This window comes from Hypomesus transpacificus, chromosome 23 (genome assembly GCF_021917145.1).
Source record: "Hypomesus transpacificus isolate Combined female chromosome 23, fHypTra1, whole genome shotgun sequence".
In the NCBI taxonomy this organism is placed as follows: domain Eukaryota; kingdom Metazoa; phylum Chordata; class Actinopteri; order Osmeriformes; family Osmeridae; genus Hypomesus; species Hypomesus transpacificus.
The window spans coordinates 20,183,939-20,206,065 of NC_061082.1; the positions used below are offsets into that span (position 1 = coordinate 20,183,939).

General features: G+C 45.4%; 2 protein-coding genes across 5 annotated transcripts in view; both read left to right on the plus strand.

Annotated features, from left to right (window-relative positions):
• LOC124484929 (RNA-binding motif, single-stranded-interacting protein 1) overlaps window positions 1–12,942 on the plus strand; it is a 32,392-nt gene extending 19,450 nt beyond the window's left edge. For 2 of the 4 annotated variants that reach the window (XM_047046055.1, XM_047046056.1), the window contains exons 5-14: window positions 3,727–3,884; window positions 4,696–4,775; window positions 7,140–7,255; window positions 7,685–7,734; window positions 7,826–7,913; window positions 8,251–8,301; window positions 9,342–9,452; window positions 9,809–9,889; window positions 10,049–10,127; window positions 10,361–12,942. In XM_047046055.1, the coding sequence (XP_046902011.1) occupies window positions 3,727–3,884; window positions 4,696–4,775; window positions 7,140–7,255; window positions 7,685–7,734; window positions 7,826–7,913; window positions 8,251–8,301; window positions 9,342–9,452; window positions 9,809–9,889; window positions 10,049–10,120 (807 nt within the window). In that variant the 3' untranslated portion in view covers window positions 10,121–10,127; window positions 10,361–12,942. The remainder of the gene's footprint in view (window positions 1–3,726; window positions 3,885–4,695; window positions 4,776–7,139; window positions 7,256–7,684; window positions 7,735–7,825; window positions 7,914–8,250; window positions 8,302–9,341; window positions 9,453–9,808; window positions 9,890–10,048; window positions 10,128–10,360) is intronic. The other 2 variants (XM_047046057.1, XM_047046058.1) reach the window with 1 other exon arrangement.
• Window positions 12,943–15,840: 2,898 nt separating this feature from the next.
• cd302 (CD302 molecule) lies at window positions 15,841–19,233 on the plus strand. The gene is made up of 6 exons (XM_047046061.1): window positions 15,841–16,029; window positions 16,568–16,693; window positions 16,809–16,919; window positions 17,546–17,725; window positions 17,831–17,854; window positions 17,974–19,233. Exons 1-6 carry the CDS (start codon window positions 15,948–15,950, stop codon window positions 18,174–18,176), a joined length of 726 nt encoding a protein of 241 aa, XP_046902017.1. The 5' UTR covers window positions 15,841–15,947; the 3' UTR covers window positions 18,177–19,233.
• The last annotated feature ends 2,894 nt before the right edge of the window (window positions 19,234–22,127 follow it).

Below are 22,127 nucleotides of genomic sequence, written 5' to 3' on the forward strand. Positions count from 1 at the left end.
GTCCTAAAACAGGTGGGCTGGGCTCAACCCGAGCAAACATCACTCAGGATTCAACTTAATGCCTCCGCTAGCTCATGTCCCAGCTAAGGACACTGCATATATAGTCTGGGGTCAGCACAGTGTCTATAGAAAGCTTTGTCTGTGCTGACAGGTTGTTGCTGAGCTCGCCTGTGGTCGTAGCAGTCCCAGTCAGATTCAGCTAGCGAGGACAGCATCCAGCTAGCGTTGGGTTTTGCCGGGTTCATGCTGTTGAATGGCACCCCGAAGACTGCCTGAACTGTGATGTGTTCAGCTTAAACAGTTTGTTGGTGTGGAGAAGGTTGTCGGCAGGAAGACAATGACACGGCACTTTGCTGGTCTTCAAAGGTGCCTGTCGGCTCTGTAACGACTCTCTCAAGGTGTAGGTTCCCCCGGAGAACCAGGAAAGGGAAGGAAATAATTGGAGGTTGTCATGGAAACCGGACCCCCATACAAGTCGCAGAAATGGTGTTCCTGGTTCCCAAACGGTGCTGGAGGACAGGAGAGGACTGTCTTTCTGTGGATCTCCCTCCTTGCGCCCATTAAGGTTTCTTTATTAAAGAAAGAAAAAGAATGAAAGCTGTTTTGTGGAGCATAGCTAAGTTTAATCTATGCATTGTTCAGGGTAACGGCCGTTAGAAGAGTTTGAGCCTTTCCCTTCAGCTTCACCTCTGCTTGTTTGGCTTTAATAGACTTCCCAACAAAGGGTCTTTTTCCCTGAAAGTGTGGAGTGTTCCCCGGTCCACACAATGGTCGTTCTCTCTTTAGTGTTTCAAAGGCAGGTGGGGGGGAGACTGCCAGGCACAGCTCCTGTTGAAACAGTTGACTGCATGTTATTCCAGTGAATGAAGGGATGCTCGGATGAGTGAGTGAGTGAATGAATGAGTGAATGAATGTCCTACAAGTGCTAATAACTCTTCTGTCTGATCACAGGAGCTGCATATGTAATTCCATAGTCGCGCTTTTCTCTGAAAGCCATGTGTTTGTCTTGTTCTGGTCCTGTGTGTGGTGCAGTCTGAAAGGCCACAAGCTACTTTTTCTCGATATAAACTTTAGATTTATCAGAAGGTCTGATTTGGGAGACTACGGTCCTTCCCAGATCAACTAGCTGAGGAGGTCTTCCCTCTCTGTTACCTGAAGGTTCAAACCTCCAGTCCATGTGTGGGGGCTGCCCGCCTGCCTGCCTGCCCTCTTCCCTTCTCCTCCCCCCTTGCTTCCCCTCCCCCTGTCATGGGCCAGACGAGCGGTACCTCCCCCTCTATCACCCTCACCGACCCTCTTCAAACACGCCCTGGTCACATGACGCATAATGACTGACTGGTTGGCTGGTGACCTGGTCACAGCACAAACAGATGTCTTATCTCACTGCCAAATTTCTGTCCCTGCGATTTTAAGAGCTGCTCCACACGCACAGGAAGGGTTTTTCTTCCCCAGCTCTCTCTATGTCTCTCTCTCTCTGTCTCTCTCTCTTTCTCTCTCTCTTTCTCTCTCTGTCTCTCTATCTGTCTCTCTCTCTCTCTCTCTCTCTCTCTCTCTCTCTCTCTCTGTCTCTCTCTGTCTCTCCCTGTCTCTCTCTGTCTCTCTCTGTCTCTCTCTGTCTCTCTCTCTGTCTCCCTCTCTGCCCCTATACCTCTCGTACTCTCTCTTTTTCTCTCGCTTACTCGCTCTCATTCTTCCTCTCTCTCTCTCTCTCTCTCTCTCTCTCTCTCTCTCTCTCTCTCTCTCTCTCTCTCTCTCTCTCTCTCTCTCTCTCTCTCTCTCTCTCTCTCTCCCCAACCCCCTCCCCTCTCGCTCTCTCCCTCACTAATTTCTCCCAGATGATGATGGAGGCAGGCTTGTTGTCAGAGAAGTTATATTCTGGATGACTCCGAGCTAAAATATGTGGTAATGACTTTCTCAAAACTTATTTTAATCTTCCATATCTTTCTCTGGAATTCCTGTCAGAATCAGGCAGCAGTGAGTAGGGGTCATTCTCTCTCCCCTCACTGATTTCCTTTGATTATATATTCAATATGTTCATCGATCATTATACATTTTGTGGATTATTATTAAACAAAACTGACAATTTATCTGTGACTTATATTATATTTTAGAGCCTATTTAAGGATGAATAATTTGACGTCCATGCTCTGAGGTAAGCCTTCAGGGAAAGGCATTAAGGCAACCTTTCTGCCCTTGTGTATAATTAGTGTGTGTGCGTGTGTGTGTGCATGTAATGTGTGTGTCAGAGCTTTATAAGAATATGCGTGTGTTATAATTTTGTGTGCATGTGTATGGATGTGTGATGTTGCCTGTGTGTGTGTGTTTGGGGGGGGGGGGGACAGGGAGGAGTGTTCATATTGGCTTCCCCTCCACAGTTATTAGAGCAGCATACACACACACACGCACACACAAAGCCTTAGTGAGGCTCCCCACCCCCCCCTCTCCGCTCACACCAATCCCTCTGATTGAACACCTTCTCTGGGTGCCATGCAGAGGGTCTACTCCTTGTCCCCTAATAGTAAGATGTGGATTTTTCTGTCAGCGTATGACTCTGGTAATCTAATCCATCCCTGTAGCTGGCCTGAATGCGGCAGGACGTTGATGAATATTAATGAGGAGCGCGCTCTCCCAGGAGAGCTGGAGCCGTGTCTTGGGTTTCTGCTGATGCTATTGAAATACAGGCTGGAATCAGCTGATGCAGGCTGGGATCAGCCGTGGGCTGCATGCTAATCGCTCCTCATCACTATTCATAGTGACCTGTTCTTAGATCAAACCCCCAGCACACAGGGACAGGAGGAGAAAGAGAGAATGACAGGAAGAGAGACAGAGAGACGGAGAGAGCGAGAGAGTTACAGAGAGAGAGACTCACACAGGGAGGGACGGAGAGAGAGACGGGGAGACAGAGAGAGACACACACAGGGAGAGACAGGGAGACAGAGAGAGAGACACACAGGGAGAGACAGGGAGACAGAGAGAGAGACACACAGGGAGAGACAGGGAGACAGAGAGAGAGACACACACAAGGAGAGACGGAGAGAGAGACAGGGAGACAGAGAGACACACACACAGGGAGACAGAGAAATACACACACGGGGAGAGACAGGGAGACAGAGAGAGAGATGCACACAGGGAGAGACTGACAGAGAGAGATACAGAGAGAAAGACACAGGGAGAGACAGAGAGAGAGACAGAAAGAGAGAACAGTTGAGACAGAGAAAGAAAGAAAGTGAAAGAGAGAGATGGAGAAAGAAAGCGAGAGAGAGAGAGAGAGAGAGAGAGAGAGAGAGAAGGGAGAGAGAGAGAGAGAGAGAGAGAGAAAGGGGGAGAGAGAGAGAGAGAGAGAGAGAGAGAGAGAGAGAGAGAGAGAGAGAGAGAGAGAGGGGGGGGGGATTGAGAAAGAAAGTGAAAGTTGGGAAAAGGGAGAAACACGGGGAGGGATTATGGACTGATGTAACCCCTTCCCTGCTGCTAGGTCGATCTCATGGAGCCAAAATGGTTCTGCGGATTAACTGTCTGTGCAGTGCTGCTGGAAGTGGCTGGAGGGGGATGGTGTTTAAAACAGTATTAAAATACCTTCTTCCTTCCTGGCTCTCGGAGCCTGAAACCAAGGCCAGCCTGGATGTGCAGCGAGAATGAAAGCATAGCTTGTGTTTTCTGGAGAGTTCCAAGACCGTTCCTGTGTGTCATGATCAACGACCTCTGGCATCCTCTCCTCTTTTTCACCAGCAACAAGAGCAGGACCCTACCAACCTGTACATCTCCAACCTGCCGCTGTCCATGGACGAGCAGGAGCTGGAGGCCATGCTGAAGCCCTTCGGACAGGTCATCTCCACGCGCGTCCTCAGGGACTCCAGCGGAGGCAGCAGAGGAGTGGGCTTCGCCAGGTCAGCTCCTCGCACCGCCGGGGCCAAACAGGGCAAAAACATCAGCCTCAGAACCACTTTAAAAACATCAGCCTCAGAACCACTTTAAAAACATCAGCCTCAGAACCACTTTAAAAAGTGGACTTAGCCCTTGTAAAGCACAAAGTAAACACGTCAAAACTCAATAGTTCACACGACTCTTGACAAGGCCACGCCCTCACAACCGTCTATTTGAGTGAATGGCTAATTATAATCATAATAATAATGATAATTCCATCAGTTAAGCTCTACATTTAATTCAGTGTATCTCTGAGGCAGTGAGGGAATGCTATCTGGCTGTTGATAACAGGGGATTATGAAGAGTTAATGTATTGAAGTGTCTTCTGAAGAGCAGTTTTATAATGACGGGTCTGGTGTAATTATAGTGTTCCACGGGGCTCCTTCCGTCATGCTTGCATAACGAGACACTTGACTGGAGAACCTGAAAGAGAGAGGCCCAGCCTTCAATTCATAAAGCAGCCTTATCTCTGCATGAATAGGAATGTGTGTTTCTGTGTGTGTGAGGTGTGTATGGGTGTGTGTGTGTGTGAGGTGTGTGTGGTCAAGTCTCGACATGCAGCTTCTCTGTGAAGGCAGATAAACTATTAACCTTAAATGCACTTTAGCAAACTGCTAACCGACGTACATGAAAGTTCCTTGATATTGATTTGTCAAGGAAAGCTCCAGTTTTCCTGTTCACCTCAGGCATAAAGTGTTTAATTCCTGGAAACCATGTGATGTTTGAGCATAATACGTCTGGGAATCGATTAAATGTGTCTCCGATGTGTTTCAGGATGGAGTCGCCGGAGAAATGTGATGCAGTTATCTCTCACTTCAACGGCAAGTTTATTAAGACGCCACCGGGAGTCCTTGGTAAGAATGCGACACGTCTATTCCTCTCCCTGTTTGATATCAAACACAAGCTCTCATGCATGAGCTCTGAAGATAGACCCATGGAGAGAGAGGCAGAGAGAGAGAGACACTGAAGATAGACCCATGGAGAGAGAGAGAGGCAGAGAGAGAGAGACACTGAAGATAGACCCATGGAGAGAGAGGCAGAGAGAGAGAGACACTGAAGATAGACCCATGGAGAGAGAGGCAGAGAGAGAGAGACACTGAAGATAGACCCATGGAGAGAGAGGCAGAGAGAGAGAGACACTGAAGATAGACCCATGGAGAGAGAGGCAGAGAGAGAGAGACACTGAAGATAGACCCATGGAGAGAGAGGCAGAGAGAGAGAGACACTGAAGATAGACCCATGAAGAGAGAGGCAGAGAGAGAGAGACACTGAAGATAGACCCATGGAGAGAGAGGCAGAGAGAGAGAGACACTGAAGATAGACCCATGGAGAGAGAGGCAGAGAGAGAGAGAGACACTGAAGATAGACCCATGGAGAGAGAGGCAGAGAGAGAGAGACACTGAAGATAGACCCATGGAGAGAGAGGCAGAGAGAGAGAGACACTGAAGATAGACCCATGAAGAGAGAGGCAGAGAGAGAGAGACACTGAAGATAGACCCATGGAGAGAGAGGCAGAGAGAGAGAGACACTGAAGATAGACCCATGGAGAGAGAGGCAGAGAGAGAGAGACACTGAAGATAGACCCATGGAGAGAGAGGCAGAGAGAGAGAGACACTGAAGATAGACCCATGGAGAGAGAGGCAGAGAGAGAGAGACACTGAAGATAGACCCATGAAGAGAGAGGCAGAGAGAGAGAGACACTGAAGATAGACCCATGAAGAGAGAGGCAGAGAGAGAGAGACACTGAAGATAGACCCATGGAGAGAGAGGCAGAGAGAGAGAGACACTGAAGATAGACCCATGGAGAGAGAGGCAGAGAGAGAGAGACACTGAAGATAGACCCATGGAGAGAGAGGCAGAGAGAGAGAGACACTGAAGATAGACCCATGGAGAGAGAGGCAGAGAGAGAGAGACACTGAAGATAGACCCATGGAGAGAGAGGCAGAGAGAGAGAGACACTGAAGATAGACCCATGAAGAGAGAGGCAGAGAGAGAGAGACACTGAAGATAGACCCATGGAGAGAGAGGCAGAGAGAGAGAGACACTGAAGATAGACCCATGGAGAGAGAGGCAGAGAGAGAGAGACACTGAAGATAGACCCATGAAGAGAGAGGCAGAGAGAGAGAGACACTGAAGATAGACCCATGGAGAGAGAGGCAGAGAGAGAGAGACACTGAAGATAGACCCATGGAGAGAGAGGCAGAGAGAGAGAGACACTGAAGATAGACCCATGGAGAGAGAGGCAGAGAGAGAGAGACACTGAAGATAGACCCATGGAGAGAGAGGCAGAGAGAGAGAGACAAGAGGAAATGGTGTTGAGTAGAAAAGAAAGGATGTACATCCTAGTGTTGAGAAAAGCATGACCCTGTAGCGTCTTTGCCTTTCAGAGTGAATAGCTGTACATAACATGCTGAGTGTTGGGTGATTGAGCTGCACTGGTCAGTCTCCTGGTATCCCTGTGTGTCTAAGCAGGGATCAGGCCAAGACAGACCGCTCTCCCCCGCACCACTAGAGCTGTCTTGTGAGGACATCTTCCTCCCTCTATCTCTACCTCTCTCTCTCTCTCTCTCTCTCTCTCTCGCTTCTCTGTATCTCTCCCTCCCTATCTCTCTCTCTTTCTTTCCCATTCTAAGCTTTTTAATTGGATTATTAGACTGAAATAGTCTCGGTTGGCCATACCGCCTTTAGGAAAGGCCAGGGATTACAGCTCCACGGCTGCCAAAGCCTGTCTGTGTTCCCAGGCTGACAGTGCTGGTCTCTCCCAGGCTGACAGGGCTGGTCTCTCCCAGACTGACAGGGCTGGTCTCTCCCAGGCTGACAGTGCTGGTCTCTCCCAGGCTCACAGGGCTGGTCTCTCCCAGACTGACAGGGCTGGTCTCTCCCAGGCTGACAGTGCTGGTCTCTCCCAGGCTCACAGGGCTGGTCTCTCCCAGGCTGACAGTGCTGGTCTCTCCCAGGCTGACAGTGCTGGTCTTTCCCAGGCTGACAGGGCTGGTCTCTCCCTGGCCAGGCCGGGGTGGGGCGGGGCGGGGTGTGACAGGACAGTAAGCAGGGCTGACAGCACTATGCATAGATAGTGTTAGAGAACATCCTTTCTCTCACACACACTCTCCCTCTCTCTCACTCCTTTTAACTCCCCTCCTCCCCCATCTCCCCCGTCTCTCTCTCGCTCTCTCTCTCTTTCTCCCCCCTCTTTCTCTTCCTTCCTCTCCCTCCAGCGCCCCCTGAGCCCCTACTGTGTAAGTTTGCTGACGGCGGGCAGAAAAAGAGGCTAAGCCAGAATAAATTTGTGCAGAATGGCCGTCCCTGGGTGAGAGATGGAGACGCAAGACTGGTGAGTCCTTCCGCTCTCTGACAGCATGCGGATGAGGGTGGCTGGGCTTGGGTCTGACTGACTTGGAATGGGAAAGACTTGTGAATTGATACAGACTTTTATCATCCGTCTATAAAAACCAAAAAGCATTTTGCAAACCCACCCCAACAAGCATTGATAACAGAGATCAGTGGAGCGCTTGACCTGGCCCACTAGCCAATGTGTACTGTAGCGTTTAGCATCCCCAGGCTCGAGTCAGTGGTGCGCTAGCTGCTATTGTGTGTGTGTGTATGTGTGTGTGTGTGTGTGTTTTTGTGCTAGCTGCTAATGTGTGTGTGTGTGTGTGTGTTAGTGCGCTAGCTGCTAAAGTGTGTGTGTGTGTGTGGAGGCGCCCCAGGCTGTGGGTCAGTGGGCCTCATCTCACGTGTCGTGCTGTGTCGCCCCCCTCAGGCTGGGATGACCCTCACATACGACCCCACCACAGCTACCATGCAGAACGGGTGAGCCCTGCCACACTCCAGGACACTTCCTATTTCCTGTCAGCACGCTAAAGTCAGGACTCTTTGTAATGTGCTCTTCCTCCCTCCGAAGGTTCTACCCATCTCCTTACAGTATCGCCAACAGGATGATGGCTCAGTCCTCCATGTCTCCCTATCTCTCTCCTGTCTCCACCTACCAGGTACGGATGTATTCACCAAAAATAGACTCTTTTTAGTTTACTCTTGATAAGTGAAATAACTGGTGAACAAACGTTATTCAGAGGGTATGAGTCAAGTGCATTTGATACTGGTCAGAATCAATTCATTATGTAATCAATTCTCCATGATAAATACATATTTATAATTTTTGCACACATAAGCACATATGTACATGATAACATTTGGACCCTGAACGGTGTGTTTTCTAGGGTTTGGCCCAGGTTACCAGGTTACAAGGTTACCAGGTTACCAGTACTGTGAAGGGGAGTGCCTGTGTGTGTGTTTGTGTGTTGACAGCGTGTGTTTTTGATGTTCCAGGTACAGAACCCTTCCTGGGTGACACACCAACCCTACATCATGCAGCACCCAGTGAGTCACCAACTCTTCTGCATGTCTCTCTGTCATTCTCTCTCTCTGTCTCTCTCTCTCTGTCTGTCATTCTCTCTCTCATTTTTCTTTCTTTATGTCTTTCTCTCTCTCTGTGTCTCTCTTTCTGTCATTCTCTCGTTTTTGCTCTTTTAATGTCTTTTTCTCTCTCTTCTGGATATTCTCTCTTTTTCTGTCTCTCTTTCGTTCGCTCTCTTACTCCTTCTCTCCCTCTTTCTCGCTCTCTCTCTCTTCTTTGTCTGCCCATATTCCAGTGAAGTGCACAGCTCAGGATAAAGCTGTTCTCTGTGTGGTAGAGAGAGGAAGGGACACCAGTGTAGTCAGACGTACAGTGTGACAGGGTCTGGTGGGATTAAGGGTTGCTATGGTGTTGAAAGGAGGGTTTGGAGCAGGAACTCTTGCTCTCCAGGATGAAGATCACCATGGCGATGTGGTGAAGCCTCAAGCCCCTGCTGTTTGATGATTCCAACAGATGGTTTTGAGCAAGTGGGGTTCTTCAGGACATTCAATTAGCCTGTTTGATAAGGAAGCTTTTTCAAATACTCCCAAGTGCCCCAGGCTTGTTCCAGAGCAGCAGAATGGATTGTCAGGGTCTGGTGAAACCGTGGCCCGTCTTCAGTGTGCTGCGGATATGAAGTCTGATACACTGAGCCCAGTTGATCTCTCTCTCTCTCTCTCTCTCTGTCTGTCTGTCTCTCTCTCTCTCTCTCTCTCTCTCTCTCTCTCTCTCTCTCTCTCTCTCTCTCTCTCCCCTTGTAACCCAACACAGGGTTAGTGCTCATGATACCCAGCTCAGGAAGGGAGGCTTTTCTCAGGGTGTTATTCTAGGTCCAAACCCTTTCCTCCCGTCTCGATAAGACAGAGGCTCAACAGGAAACTTGGTCCTCTTTCTCTCTTACACTTCTTGTTGTTTTTATATCTGCTGATTCCAGACCCTTTGTTTGTTCAGGAGAAAGAAAATGCTGTCTTGACTGTCTCTCTGTGTTCTGCCTCGGTCTTACCCTCTCTCACTCTTGTCCCAGGGAGCGGTGATATCACCCTCTATGGACCATGCTATGTCACTGCAGCCCACGTCCATGATGAGCCCTCTCACCCAGCAGATGGGCCACCTGTCCCTGGGCGGTGCAGGAGCGGTGAGAGCCAGAAGGGTTCCAGAGGGAGGGGGGGGAGACACACATCACCATTCATAATGTAACACGCCAGTAGAGCTGGATATACTATTCAGGAGTCAATATCAGGTTGGATAATCTTAAGTTATTGTTCACAATGTGTCGATTCCACACGAATGATTTCATATCGTTAAAACATTTTTAAGAACATATGGATAAGATTGCAAACCAGTCTTCAGGATTTCTTCATAGTTTGGATGAAATCATCGGTCATTTGGAACCCTGGGACAAAGACTAGTTTGTATGTTACTGGGAGATCTCATCAGTCCTTGTACTAAATATGGATATGTCATGACTGAGTTCTGTCATTTGTTGTACAGTTTATGGCCGCTAATACACCTATGCAAGGAGCGTATATTCCCCAGTATGCACACCTGCAGACTACGACTCTTCCAGTGGAGGTTAGTGGCTGACACGCTCTCTAGAACGCCTGCTTACTTACTGAATGTAACTTGACTTTCATCGTAACTTTGGTTACGAGAAGCTAGACATGACTTGGTGCCCTCAGTGTTAGATGGCTGTGTGAGGCGAGGCTGACTGTGGCCTGTGGTCTCCTGCAGGAACACGGGGGGCAGCAGCCTGGAGATTCATCTGGAGATCAACCCCAGTACGCCTACCAGCAGGCCAAGTAACACAGAGGTGGGTCTGCTGCTGCTGCACAACAAGCCTCATCTTCTACTTTCTGTTTGCACTATTTACAGAATACTTTGCTTTGGATAAAAGCGTCTGCATGTAATGTAACATGGAATGCAATGTTTGACTACATGTTCACTATCAAGAGCTTCGTTACTAGATGATATGTGTGGCATGGTGACGTATACTGGGTCAATATTAAGAATGTGTTACATGTAACCTCTGTTTGGCGGTTTCAGGTGTGAGTTGAGCAGAGGATTGGGACAACAGCTAAAACAATCATGTCTTTCTTGGATGGCTCAAACATTAAGGAATTATCACCATTTTGCAGGTTCTGCAATGATTTCCTTATGTTTGTGATGAGAATAAGTTAGACTATTTTTGCTATAAGTTCCATGAGGTGCAAACAAAGGATTAATTACAAGAAAAAAAAAAAAAAAGTTTTATTTTGATAAGGAAAAACTAAACGTTTATTTTTTACCAATGATTGTCACATGGATGCAAGAACCTAGTGGATCGTGTGACTCCCTGTTTTAACTGCATGATAGTAAAGATGTCTTCTGTTCATATTTTTATGATTTTAATTTTGTTTTCTCTTATTTTGTATTGAAATAGTTTTTATCTGAAGATTTATTAGTGAGACATCTTGAAAATTATGTTTTGTGCTTGCTGTGTGCGTGTTGCTATGGTGAAGTGTTCAGTGTTTTTCCTTGTAAAGTGATTTATCTTAGTGGTCTGCTCTAGATTGATCTTGCTGTCTTATACAATTTGCCTTAACAATTTCCGTACAGTAGCTGTACAGGCAACCTCCAAGGCTGGCCATGCTAGAAAGGGAGAGCTATTGCCTTGTAAATCAGCTAAATAGGGCTTTCTATTGGATATAGCAAATTAAATCTGCTGTGTTATGTGTTTTTGCTTTTTCCCCTCAGAAAAAAAAAATATCTGAGTCTGAGTAGAAAATGTAGAGAGGAAAAAAAATGATTTTAGTGAAATGATCTTCTGATTCTGGTTTGAAGAAGATGTCATGTTTCTATCACCAGAAGATAATACATGTCTCTCTGGTTGGTTGAATATGGTAGAAATTATGCTGAATGATTGCATTTTAAATCTTGCCTTTTTTGATTCCTTGGTGTTGTAGATTAGACATGGGTGGGGAACATTGGAGGTGAGGAATATTGGAGGGGGGGGGGGGGGGGGGGGTTGGAGGGGGGGGTTGTTGTTTTTGTATTGTCTTTTGGGGGACATTGTTGTTGCTCTGTCAGTTTGACATGATGTGTCTTTTTCACTTTTCAGTTGAAATGCAAACAGGCGAACATGGATTGATGATTGTGCAAAACTATCAAAGCCTTCCATTAAGACTTAGGAAAACGTTCTATGGAGTTTGAGTTGGGAGGAAAAACACAGAGATAGATATGTAGATTATATTGCACCTAGCTCTTTCATAGGAAACAAACAAGCTTGGCACTTTCAATCATAGTTTACCTCACCAAAGACTGTGAGCTAGTATGTAAAAACAAATAGCGTCATTTTTCTTTCTACCCCTGACGTAACTGACTCTTCTTCCAGACTACATCTCAGTTTGGAGAATGTGCCTTTTTTTGTACATTTGCATTCAGTTGTTGTAGGTTTTATTCAAGTATGGACACAGACGAACAAGAAGGAAGACTTGGATATAACAAGTGCCACACATGGATTTAATCGCTGTTGGAAAAATGCAATGTAAAGAAATATGAACCAGAAAGGAATACAGTTTCAAAACTATCCAATTACAAAAACACAGTAATGATCAGTTTTACATGGTGCAATGGAGAATGTTATTGCTAAGTACTATTATTTAGGATCACAGTAGATTAAGTTTGTCTTCCAGAAAGCCTGTGTTTAGACCTGGTGGTCGGACTGACCAGTTATCTACCTCGAAGTGTTCCTTCTCCTCTGTAAGGCCGGGTGAGCAGGTCCAGCCGGCCCTCCCAGACCAAACGCCGCGCTCAGGAGCTGGCCTCATACAGCTGTTTCCTTTCAGGTGGTTTTTAAATACATTTTTTTTCCGGACATAATTTTTTTTAAGAGGTTTTATTCCAATCAGTATGGGGACAATTGTGCGTTGAGCATGTTTTGAGTTGTATTCAGACATTCAGTTTCATAGTTTCAAAAGATGAACTGCTGCTTTCATCACAAGCGATTTCAGAGGCTGACGGAGGTGTTGAAAAGAGAGGGAACACGACAGCAGAGCTGAGAGTGGTGGTATTCACAGGATCTGTGCTCCAATAAACAACCAGGTCCAGACAGACCTGCAGCATTTCCCCTGTGGTTGGCCTGCGTTTTCCAGAGGACAGGTCTGTGGGGCCTGTACTTGAGATGTGTTTGAGGGCTGGCTGACACAGAGAAGTTATACTGTTGAGTGCTTGTGAGGGTCATGCTGCTAGCTGTCTGAACCGCGTGCCACACTACGTCTGGCTAGAGATGGAAACGTGCATCGAAGGGAGACATGCTCATTAATTAACCATCGTGTTGAACAGTCATTAAGTTATATAAAAAATAATAATTTATGAAGAGAAAAAGTTTTGTACAGATCGTTTGAAGAAATAAAAGATTTTCATAGAGATATCTATATGAGAGTTAATTGTTTTATTTTGTTTTACATGTGCCACACATTTGCCAGTGGTAACTTGTATGTCCAGTTTAAGGAAACCTTCTGTATTTTTGTTTTGTAGTGTTTGTTAAAGCCAAAAATATGTTTTTTCGGTAGATTGTTACCTAAGCTTTATTTCTGTTCATTTCTTTGATTTTTTTTTTTTTTGAATAAAAACTTCCATTGGAACTATTTAGTGTGATGTTCTGTTTGTCAAGTTGCCATGCATGTGAATATTCACACCGTTAAAAAAAAAACATTACTGTGTGAACACAGAAGTTGAAAGTAAGGTGTCACATTTAAAGGAGCATTTGAGGGAATTCACCATCTTTCAAATGCCTTGTCTTATAAATGTTGAGTTACAGTAACCAATGGAAACAATTAGTTTTTGTATGCAAGTATAGTGAAACAACAATGCTGATTTTGATTTTTGAAACGTTTGTAAAGGCCTATGGTGTTATAGTAATTCCGGCAAGTTTTACTAACTGATATGAGAACAATTTAAATGGCTTTTGTTTGTAATGTGTCATTACAAGGCCTTGGTTTTGTAAACTCCCCTTGGTGATGGTGTTGCCCTATGTATTTAGGGAGCAATTGCACCTGAAAGCATTTTATTCAATATGAAGGGGTGGAATCAGGGATGGTTTCCATTCATTGTGGCTTCTATCAGCCACAGATGATTCTTGTAACCTTACCCTTCACAGATAAGGCACTCACAGGAAACCATTTCACAGTCCCTATCAGTAGAGCTGAGGGACGGTCATACATACTCAAATGGCTTCAGGAAATGATCTGAGAGTGAGAGGGGACGTGAGAGAAAGAGAGACAGGAAATAGGACAGTATGTCTATATCTCCATAACAGCCCAGAGCGTACCAAGGCTACAAGGATTTTCATCCAGGCCATTTCCGGGGACCAGATGAGAATTCCAGTAATGTGTCAACACAGTGACAGTGACCTTCGGTCCCAGAGGGCTGAGGTTGACACTGCTCTGTCATTCGCTCAGAATTGATGTGACTTGTTGTCTGGTGTGATGGAGGAGGGACCTTATTTGTCTCTGTTAGCTGTCCCCATCCCTGTCATCTACTGTACATGTTTAGGACGAGCGTGGAGCGTGGGGAGTGGAGCGCTCAACAGCACCCGGAGAGGATCCAGGATGGGGGAGAAAATCAACACTTTACTGAATTGTTGTCAGGTTTTCTTCTCTGCCCATCACTCAAATGGACTTGCACTTTAAACCCCTGCCATACTAGTGAATTGATTTAGCAATTTCATTATTAAATGTGTCCATGTGTGCAACAAAGGACGTAACACTAAATCAACACATTTACCATATGGGTGCTGAAACAATGGTGGCCATTTCTTGTCTGTCCTCAGAGTGGCGGAGCTGGGCTTGCTGTCTCTGAGCCCTTCTACTGTGCTGGCCCGACAGTGTGAACAGTATGATACAACACTCCCACAGATCAGCGAGAGGGGTCATTCACACCACCTCCTGGTCACGGTGTTAGCATGCCTTACCCAGCCGGGGGGAAGGGGGGTGTGAGGGGGACCGGAGAGGGGTACCAGAGGGGGGGGGGGGGGGCGGGGAGGACCATGGCCAGGCTGCAGGATGGCAGATGGGACTGGCGGTGTCCTGCTGGGTGTGCTGCCACCCCACAGGAAGCCAAGAGCTCCAGACGAGCAGCGGGACGCAGGCTGCAGCTGTTTGAGGCACGGCCACCTGCGTCTGGCTGCTATGCTCTTCATCACACTGCTCCACCCTCTTCATCACACTGCTCCACCCTCTCACCACACTGCTCCACCCTCTCATCACACTGCTCCACCCTCTCACCACACTGCTCCACCCTCTTCACCACACTGCTCCACCCTCTCATCACACTGCTCCACCCTCTCACCACACTGCTCCACCCTCTCACCACACTGCTCCACCCTCTTCACCACACTGCTCCACCCTCTTCACCACACTGCTCCACCCTCTCATCACACTGCTCCACCCTCTCACCACACTGCTCCACCCTCTTCATCACACTGCTCCACCCTCTTCATCACACTGCTCCACCCTCTCATCACACTGCTCCACCCTCTTCACCACACTGCTCCACCCTCTTCACCACACTGCTCCACCCTCTCATCACACTGCTCCACCCTCTTCACCACACTGCTCCACCCTCTTCACCACACTGTTCCACCCTCTTCAGCACACTGCTGTATGGAGCCACGGTAGAGCAGAGCGCCCTCGGTGTGGACCGCTACATTTACTACCAACACACACAACTACTGATTAAAGTTGTTATCTGGATTAATGAGACGCATTGTGTCTTTATGACAAAAAGCTGCAGACTGGGTTTAGTGTTCATATTCGATAGAAAATGACGTTTTTTTTTATTTATTTTGTCTGATGTTGTGGCTTCCATATATCCCACTGGATCTGTTCCTACATCTCCCTGTGTAACGCCTTGAACAGTCCTCAGGCACAACACAGATAAAGCACAAGGATGCTCAAACCAAAAAGCCATCATAGTGTTGTCCATTTAGACTCAGTGCCTCAAGACAAGGCGTTGACATTGGTTAGGGTCCAATGCAATTCAATGTTTAGTGAGTATAAATAGTTCACTCATGTCTGTGAGGCAGAAATGGTCATATTCTTCACATACATTTATTATTTAAAAAACAATAGTCCATAGCTTGCGTAGTTAAGTAAAATGCACGTACACCGCCATCTAGAGGACGATTCTACGATTAACATTGTTTCATAGGTCTGCATAGAATTCATAGTAATTCGAGTAAATAAATATGTCAAGGTATCGTTTGAAAAGAAACAAATTCTGTCCACAACATCAGTGATGCTATTACATTAAATTAATCAATTAAGGTTGTCAACATCTCCAATTAGCTTTCTCCCTGTAACTTTATAATAAAGTTGTTCTCTTCCAATTCGGACATTTTTTTAATACCATTTATTGAGGGCAAACTGATGACTTAGGATTTTAGATTTTATTAATTTCGCACTTCCATGGTGTACTTCGCTCAACCATACGGGGTCACTCAAGTACATTCAGGGTTGTTTGAGGAAGCGTGGGCCTACGCTACGTGCGCCACTAAACGGTTTTTGTCTTTTCTCGCGTTGAGTGCTGGAGTCCAGCACAAACTCCGCGAACATTCTGTTGACTTTAGAGCCATGATTTTTGACTCTTAAACATGAAGTTACTAAGGACACACAGGCGTTCCTCTTTATATGTCGTTGTCTTTATAGCTTACCTTCAATCAGCTCTAGGTGGTGGTAAGTGAAAGCTGTACATTAAACAATATGGTAACTAAATATGTGCACTAGAAGCAGTTTCGACCTGTACTTACGCCTGTGTTTCTAGACTCTTCAAATCTTAACTAAACTCTTTCTCTGTCAGTTTGAGTCTAATGTAGCCCACGTGTGCCCAAACATTGACATTTGGCATTGTATCATTTTAATGAAGGAAAACAAAACAATTTTTTGAGGCAAATTATAAATAGTGTTCGTTTATGATTACGTTCTAATTGTGTGATCGTCCCTTGACATTTGTTTTTCGATATCTATCGTGATTATTATTGGAAACAACTCGTGATAAGGATTAGTCTCGACATCACGAGTTTTCTAAAATGGAATGTGAGATACGCGTTTGAAATGAATAGGATCAAAAGTAGTACGCCACTATTTATTTTCTATGGTTCTTCTAAGAACATGTGATAAAAACTTTATAGACGTCAATGCTGTGATGAAGTGAAACAGCTAGCTATGGAGAGTGCTTTTCTGGAGCTGTAAGTTAACTAGTTCCCTTCCACAGATTGTCCTGCAGATGGACGCACTTGGGTGCCTTTCGGACAAAGATGCTACCATTTCGTCCACGGAGAAGAAGACACAATTAAGAGCTATACACGTGAAGATGCGAAATCCAAATGCATCGGATATGGTATGCTACTAACTTCGTGCTGCTATGATTTAATCTGATCCACAGGAGGCTAAACTCTTGATGTTTATTTGTTTGTTTTCAAACCCATCAACATGTCATCATCTTTACTTTGTAGAACTAGTGACCATTCAGAGTGCCGAAGAGAATGACTTTGTCATCAGTTACAGCAAAAAGGTGTGGAAGGAGACCACCAACATGTGGCTTGGCATGTACTATGACACTGACAGTAAGTGGGGCACTCCACTGGAATATTGCATAATGGGGAGGAAATACACTGTGTACAATAATCTTGAATCATATGGTGTCAATTATAAAATATACTAACACGAAGGAATATGAAACAACATGAAAATCACTTTTATTTAGGTGGATGAGTGCTGTCTGGTGTCCAGTGTGTCCTGGTGTGCATATAAAGACAACTTAGGCTACATCATAAGACTGTTTGAGTCCTTTTAGCAGGATGTCCTGTTTTCACAAAAGTCAGTCTTCAGGAAGCTAAAGAAGTACACTAGGATTCACACCCTGACGTTCTTGTCTTTTTGTGGTGTTGTTCTGGAGAAACAGATATTGGCCGGGTTTCCCAGATTCGTTAAGAAGCTCTTAACGCTAAGAGCTTCTTAGGAGCGTTCTAAGGACGCTCTAGAATGCTCTTAGAACGCTCCTGAGAAGCTCTTAGCGTTAAGAGCTTCTTAACGAATCTGGGAAACCTGGCCATTCTTACTGCGCTGGGTATAGCAACTGTCATTAGTTCACTTATAGTCCTTGATGATGCTGGTGCTTGTACTGTATGCACTTCTCTGTGGATAATAGCATCTGCTTAATGATTAACTGTCAAAGTCTTTGTCTTGTGAGTCGAACAGATGAGATGGTCGGATGAGACTGCTGTGAGCTATACTAACTGGGAGGACGGTGACTCCTCCGACCTTAGTCCCCTGGACACCTGCGTGGCGCTGCACACCAACACGGGGAAGTGGGAGAACATAAGCTGTGTTGACGACGTGGAGAACGGGGTGGTGTGCCAAAGTGTCGAGAGTAAGGTCCACTTCACCGCCAGCTCATGTAACCATATGTCTGATTGCTAATCACGATTTGTGTTGTTCAATTGTTGCATTCAGTTTCTTTTTTTCACCCTCTCAGTGTCAGCAGAGGAAGGCAAATCAAGTAAGTTCAACAGTTCAGACGCTGTTTGTTTTCCATTGTTTCACTCATTAGAGAGACAGAGGGCTGAGTGGTGACCTTCCTTGCTTTGTGTCCCCCCCCCCCCCCCCCCCCCCCCTCAGAGCCCAGCCCCCTCCTCTCCGCCCTGGTCATTGTGAGCGTGGTAGTCATCATGGGGGCCTCAGCCTCTATCTGGTTCCTGCACCAGAAACACCACATGGGCACCGCGGTCTTCACCTCGTTTGAGTACCACCCTCCCTTTGGGGGCCCGGCCCCTGACGAGGCCTGCCTGGTGGAGACGGAGGAGGTGGAGGACATGCCCTAGCGCCTGCTAACGGACGGTTCTTCTGGGTGGGGTTGAATCGTACACTATCAAGAAGACATGTTTTGATTGGTTGGCACACAGTAGGTCAATGATCTAGCCAATCCCATTGCATTATGTTCTGTTTGAACGGGCTTCATTGGGGTTGGCCCTGTCTGCATTACAAAAACTTTATTCTTCCACTTAAGAATATTTGCAAATACAGAGTGGTTAGGTAGAATTAATTGTACAGTGTTTGAAATTGTATTCCTAAGACATGCAGTTTGCTGACCACTGCTTTGCCTTGTTTTTAAGCTCTAACCGGTTCTTCACAAGTAGTCTTTGTCATGAGAATGGGTCAAATGTGTTTTCCTGATGTATACTCAAGGTTGTTTGTGGAACGCTGGTAACATTTCTCAGTAGAATTGTAAGAGTCACTGTGGTTAATCATCAAAAGCTCATGAGCCTTTGTTCAGGTCTCTTGTTGTTTCCTGGCTGCCTGTGCATGGAGTGATTGCAGAGGCTCCTGTGCTCTCTGTCCTGCCTACTGCTGTTGACATACACTATCACACATCTCTCTCGCTAGATTGCCTTTGTTGACGTATTATGGAACATTATCGCCCTGGCGCCTGGGGTCAGGGTTTTCAGCCTGATACAGATTGATAAGAGAGAAATGTAATTGATCACAGCAATTGAATGTAAGGGAGGATAATCTGTTGTCCATCTGTGCAGCTGTCAAGGCTTGTAAGGAGACAGATTCAAACTGAACTTCCAGAGGGTTTGTCTGTGAGAGAGTGGCTGTAAGCCTGTGGTCATCCTTGTATTTATAGTGTGTGATAAATGATGATGGTTGCCTGGCCTTACATTACCAATCAATGCCAAGACTATTCTTAATCAAATAACACAAACACGCCTTTAGAAAATGTGAAAAAAATAATCAAACTTTGGGAGTAGGTCTTGGAATAAGCTTCATAATTAGTGACATAAAGCTTTTTGCTCATCGTTATACATTCACTGCTGCATCTCTCTGGAGACAAGCCGCTGTTTGTTTGTTTTGAATATTAAAGTACTTTTGACCGCCCTCTGTGAGGCAAGAGACTTTGTTATTCCATTCAGTATTGATCTGGGTCATGAGTTGCAACAGAGGCTACAACCCTGTGTGACCCAGAAGCCAATGACTGTACTTCCCATGCTGCAGTGCACAGCCAATATCTGCCCTCTGACCTCCCAGGGGTCACATCGGCATTCTTTTCTGTGATGGTTACAGATAATTATAACTAATTATACATCTGTGTGTATCTATAATAGAGTAGAAGGAGATGAATTAGGACACCAAATTAAGGACAGTCTAATTACTCCTTGAGGGATAGATAAATCACTGTCATCTGAGAAGTGTCACACCCTCCCAGCGGTTTCCGACTGCTCACCTGCTCTCTTATCGGCGTCTCCAGGAGTGTCCTAGACTCTGTCTAGGTCTTAGTCTGTAGTAGGGAAGTCCACTGCTGTGAATGCCCCCAGCAGGAGGAGTTGACCCTGTGGAGGGATCATCCTGAACAAAGCCACAAGGAAACAGCCGGGTTGTTCCCTCCTGTTACCAGATGAGTATTTCACTTCTGTTTATTTCTCCCTGGTGTCCAAAAAAGTAGCTCATTAATGGCTGTGCCTCCTCACAAATGTTCTACATCTGCTTTATCATTGTAGAAATATTGATGATTTAATTGTTTTGTAGATGTGTTACTTTCGGTTTCCAATCCTGTGATTAAGGACTTTGACCACTAGGCGGGACAGTGAATCACTTTTTTATCCAAATCTCATTCACATATTTTCCGTTCAAGCAGACAGGATGGGATTCCATATGTTCATGTCTCATGCTGTTTACATTCTAATACATTCAAAATATGTCAATAGTATTATTCTTGTGTGCCGAGATTGGACAGATTACAATTGTACTCCGTCGCAGTCTTACAACTGTTGCCTGATTGTCTGTAAATCTAAAGGCTACGGAAGACAGTGTTAGACAGACTGCAGCCAGTGCTGACTGGTGCTTTAGGGAAGTTCCATGAGCATATTCCAGTAGTTACCTAAATCCCAACCAATCTGTGACCCCGAAACAGAGAAATTATGAGGTCAGGTGAAAGTGACACACAAGACAGGAAAACCTGAAGAGAGGTTGTGTTGGGATTTGACTTCATGGTTCAAAGAGGATTTATAAAGAAGTAGCTTTGAGCATACAGATACTTGAAAAACACAACGTAATGTAAAAAGTAAACCCCTCCTGTATGCATTCAAATCCTGTGTTGTTGAATGTAACAACAAATTAATATATAACCTAATTGACCTTACTCTATAACCCTATCAATGTATCCGGTAGGTATGAGTTGATTGATCAGTTGATCTAACTACCAGCTCGCTGTTCCTTTTATGGCATAGGCTTGCGTAACACGACAACAATACAAACCAGAAATGAACCTTGTTCAGACAGAGCTTAGCAATCAGCCTCTGTCTGCATGCAGCACGTGTAATCACAGAGGAATGCTGTGTGACATATCTACTGGTCTAGCCCAACCACACCACTATTTTCCCAGGACCCAAGAGTCTGTCTTCCTCTGCCACTCTGAGCAAAGCAGCCATGAATATGCAACAAAGCATAATTTATTAGATAGGAGTACAATGGCAGCTTGCTGTGAATGCAGTTGTGTGTGAATAGGACATTGAATGAGGCATTTAGAATGGTTCTGAGACGGGTTTTAAAGAGTCCCCATGTTGTCTCGAGAACCCAGATTTCACCTGATTCCTGGTTGAACAGTCAGAGGGCAAACACCCTCTGGTTTGGATTTTATATGTGTATAAACCAAAACCATTCAAATGACATTTCATCTGTAGCTGTCCTCTTGGATGCAAATGATACCAAAACGTCTACTTTTAGATTAGACCTCTTATCTGCAACACTCAATGAAAAAGAAAATGATCATATTCACATAATTGTATGAGCCGTGGACTCATACAGCAATAATGAAACAGACTGAAAATCCAGTAAATGTTAATGTCCAAGATAGTGCAAGGCAAGGCTTTCTGGAATGGAGGTTTGTTCTTATGTGCATAGGTGATTATCATAATTAATTCTAGTGCTAATATGGGCCAAAAAAAAAGCCACGTTTGAGGTTTTTGAAAATGATGGGACCTGCTTACATTATAATTACCCTTGTCTGGTAGAGCCCTTTTGTTTCAGCAGATCTCTGCTTTTGTGTTTCATCATGTTTCCTTCTCCCTCTGCTTCTCCTTAATATCCTCTTTCTGCTTCACGCGGAGATGGATTGCTTAAGGAGAGCATACATTACGGAAGGGGCTGTCGCTATTATGATTATGGCTGTAATGGCCTATTTTTGATCAAATAACACTGAAGGCATTTCTTTCACGCGTCTGCCGAGCTGCAGCCTGTTGGAGAAGGGGGTTTTGCTGACCTGAAATCACTAATTAAAACGGACAGTGGTACGCATGAATAAGATATGACACAGAGTGGCAGTTGGCATGGGAAGGGACCTCACTGCTTTTAGCAAAACATCAGGTTATGAAGTCTGCATAACTGAAGCAACGTTTCAATGTTTGATTTTTGTTTGTGTGGACTATATCAACAAAAAAAATTGTAGTTGAAAAGTTCAGGGTATTTGTTTCATTTACAGGCAAAATACAGTTAATAAAAACTGAGCAAACTGAAGGATTACACTAAACCCAGTTTGGCATTCAGTGTATTATCTAACTAAACCATGCCATCATCCGAACCATTATTTTTTTTCTCCGTTTTTCCGCCTTCCAAATCCAGGTGTCCTTTCAAACTTGTGGTCTCATTAGATATCGACTCTCTCTTCTTTATTATTCTCTTTTCATCCCCGCTGCCTTTTCAGGCGTAGAGGCCCGTAGTCAGAAGTGTGTAGCATCTGTTTCTCATGTTCTGGAAGTCTCATGTTTCCCCCTCAT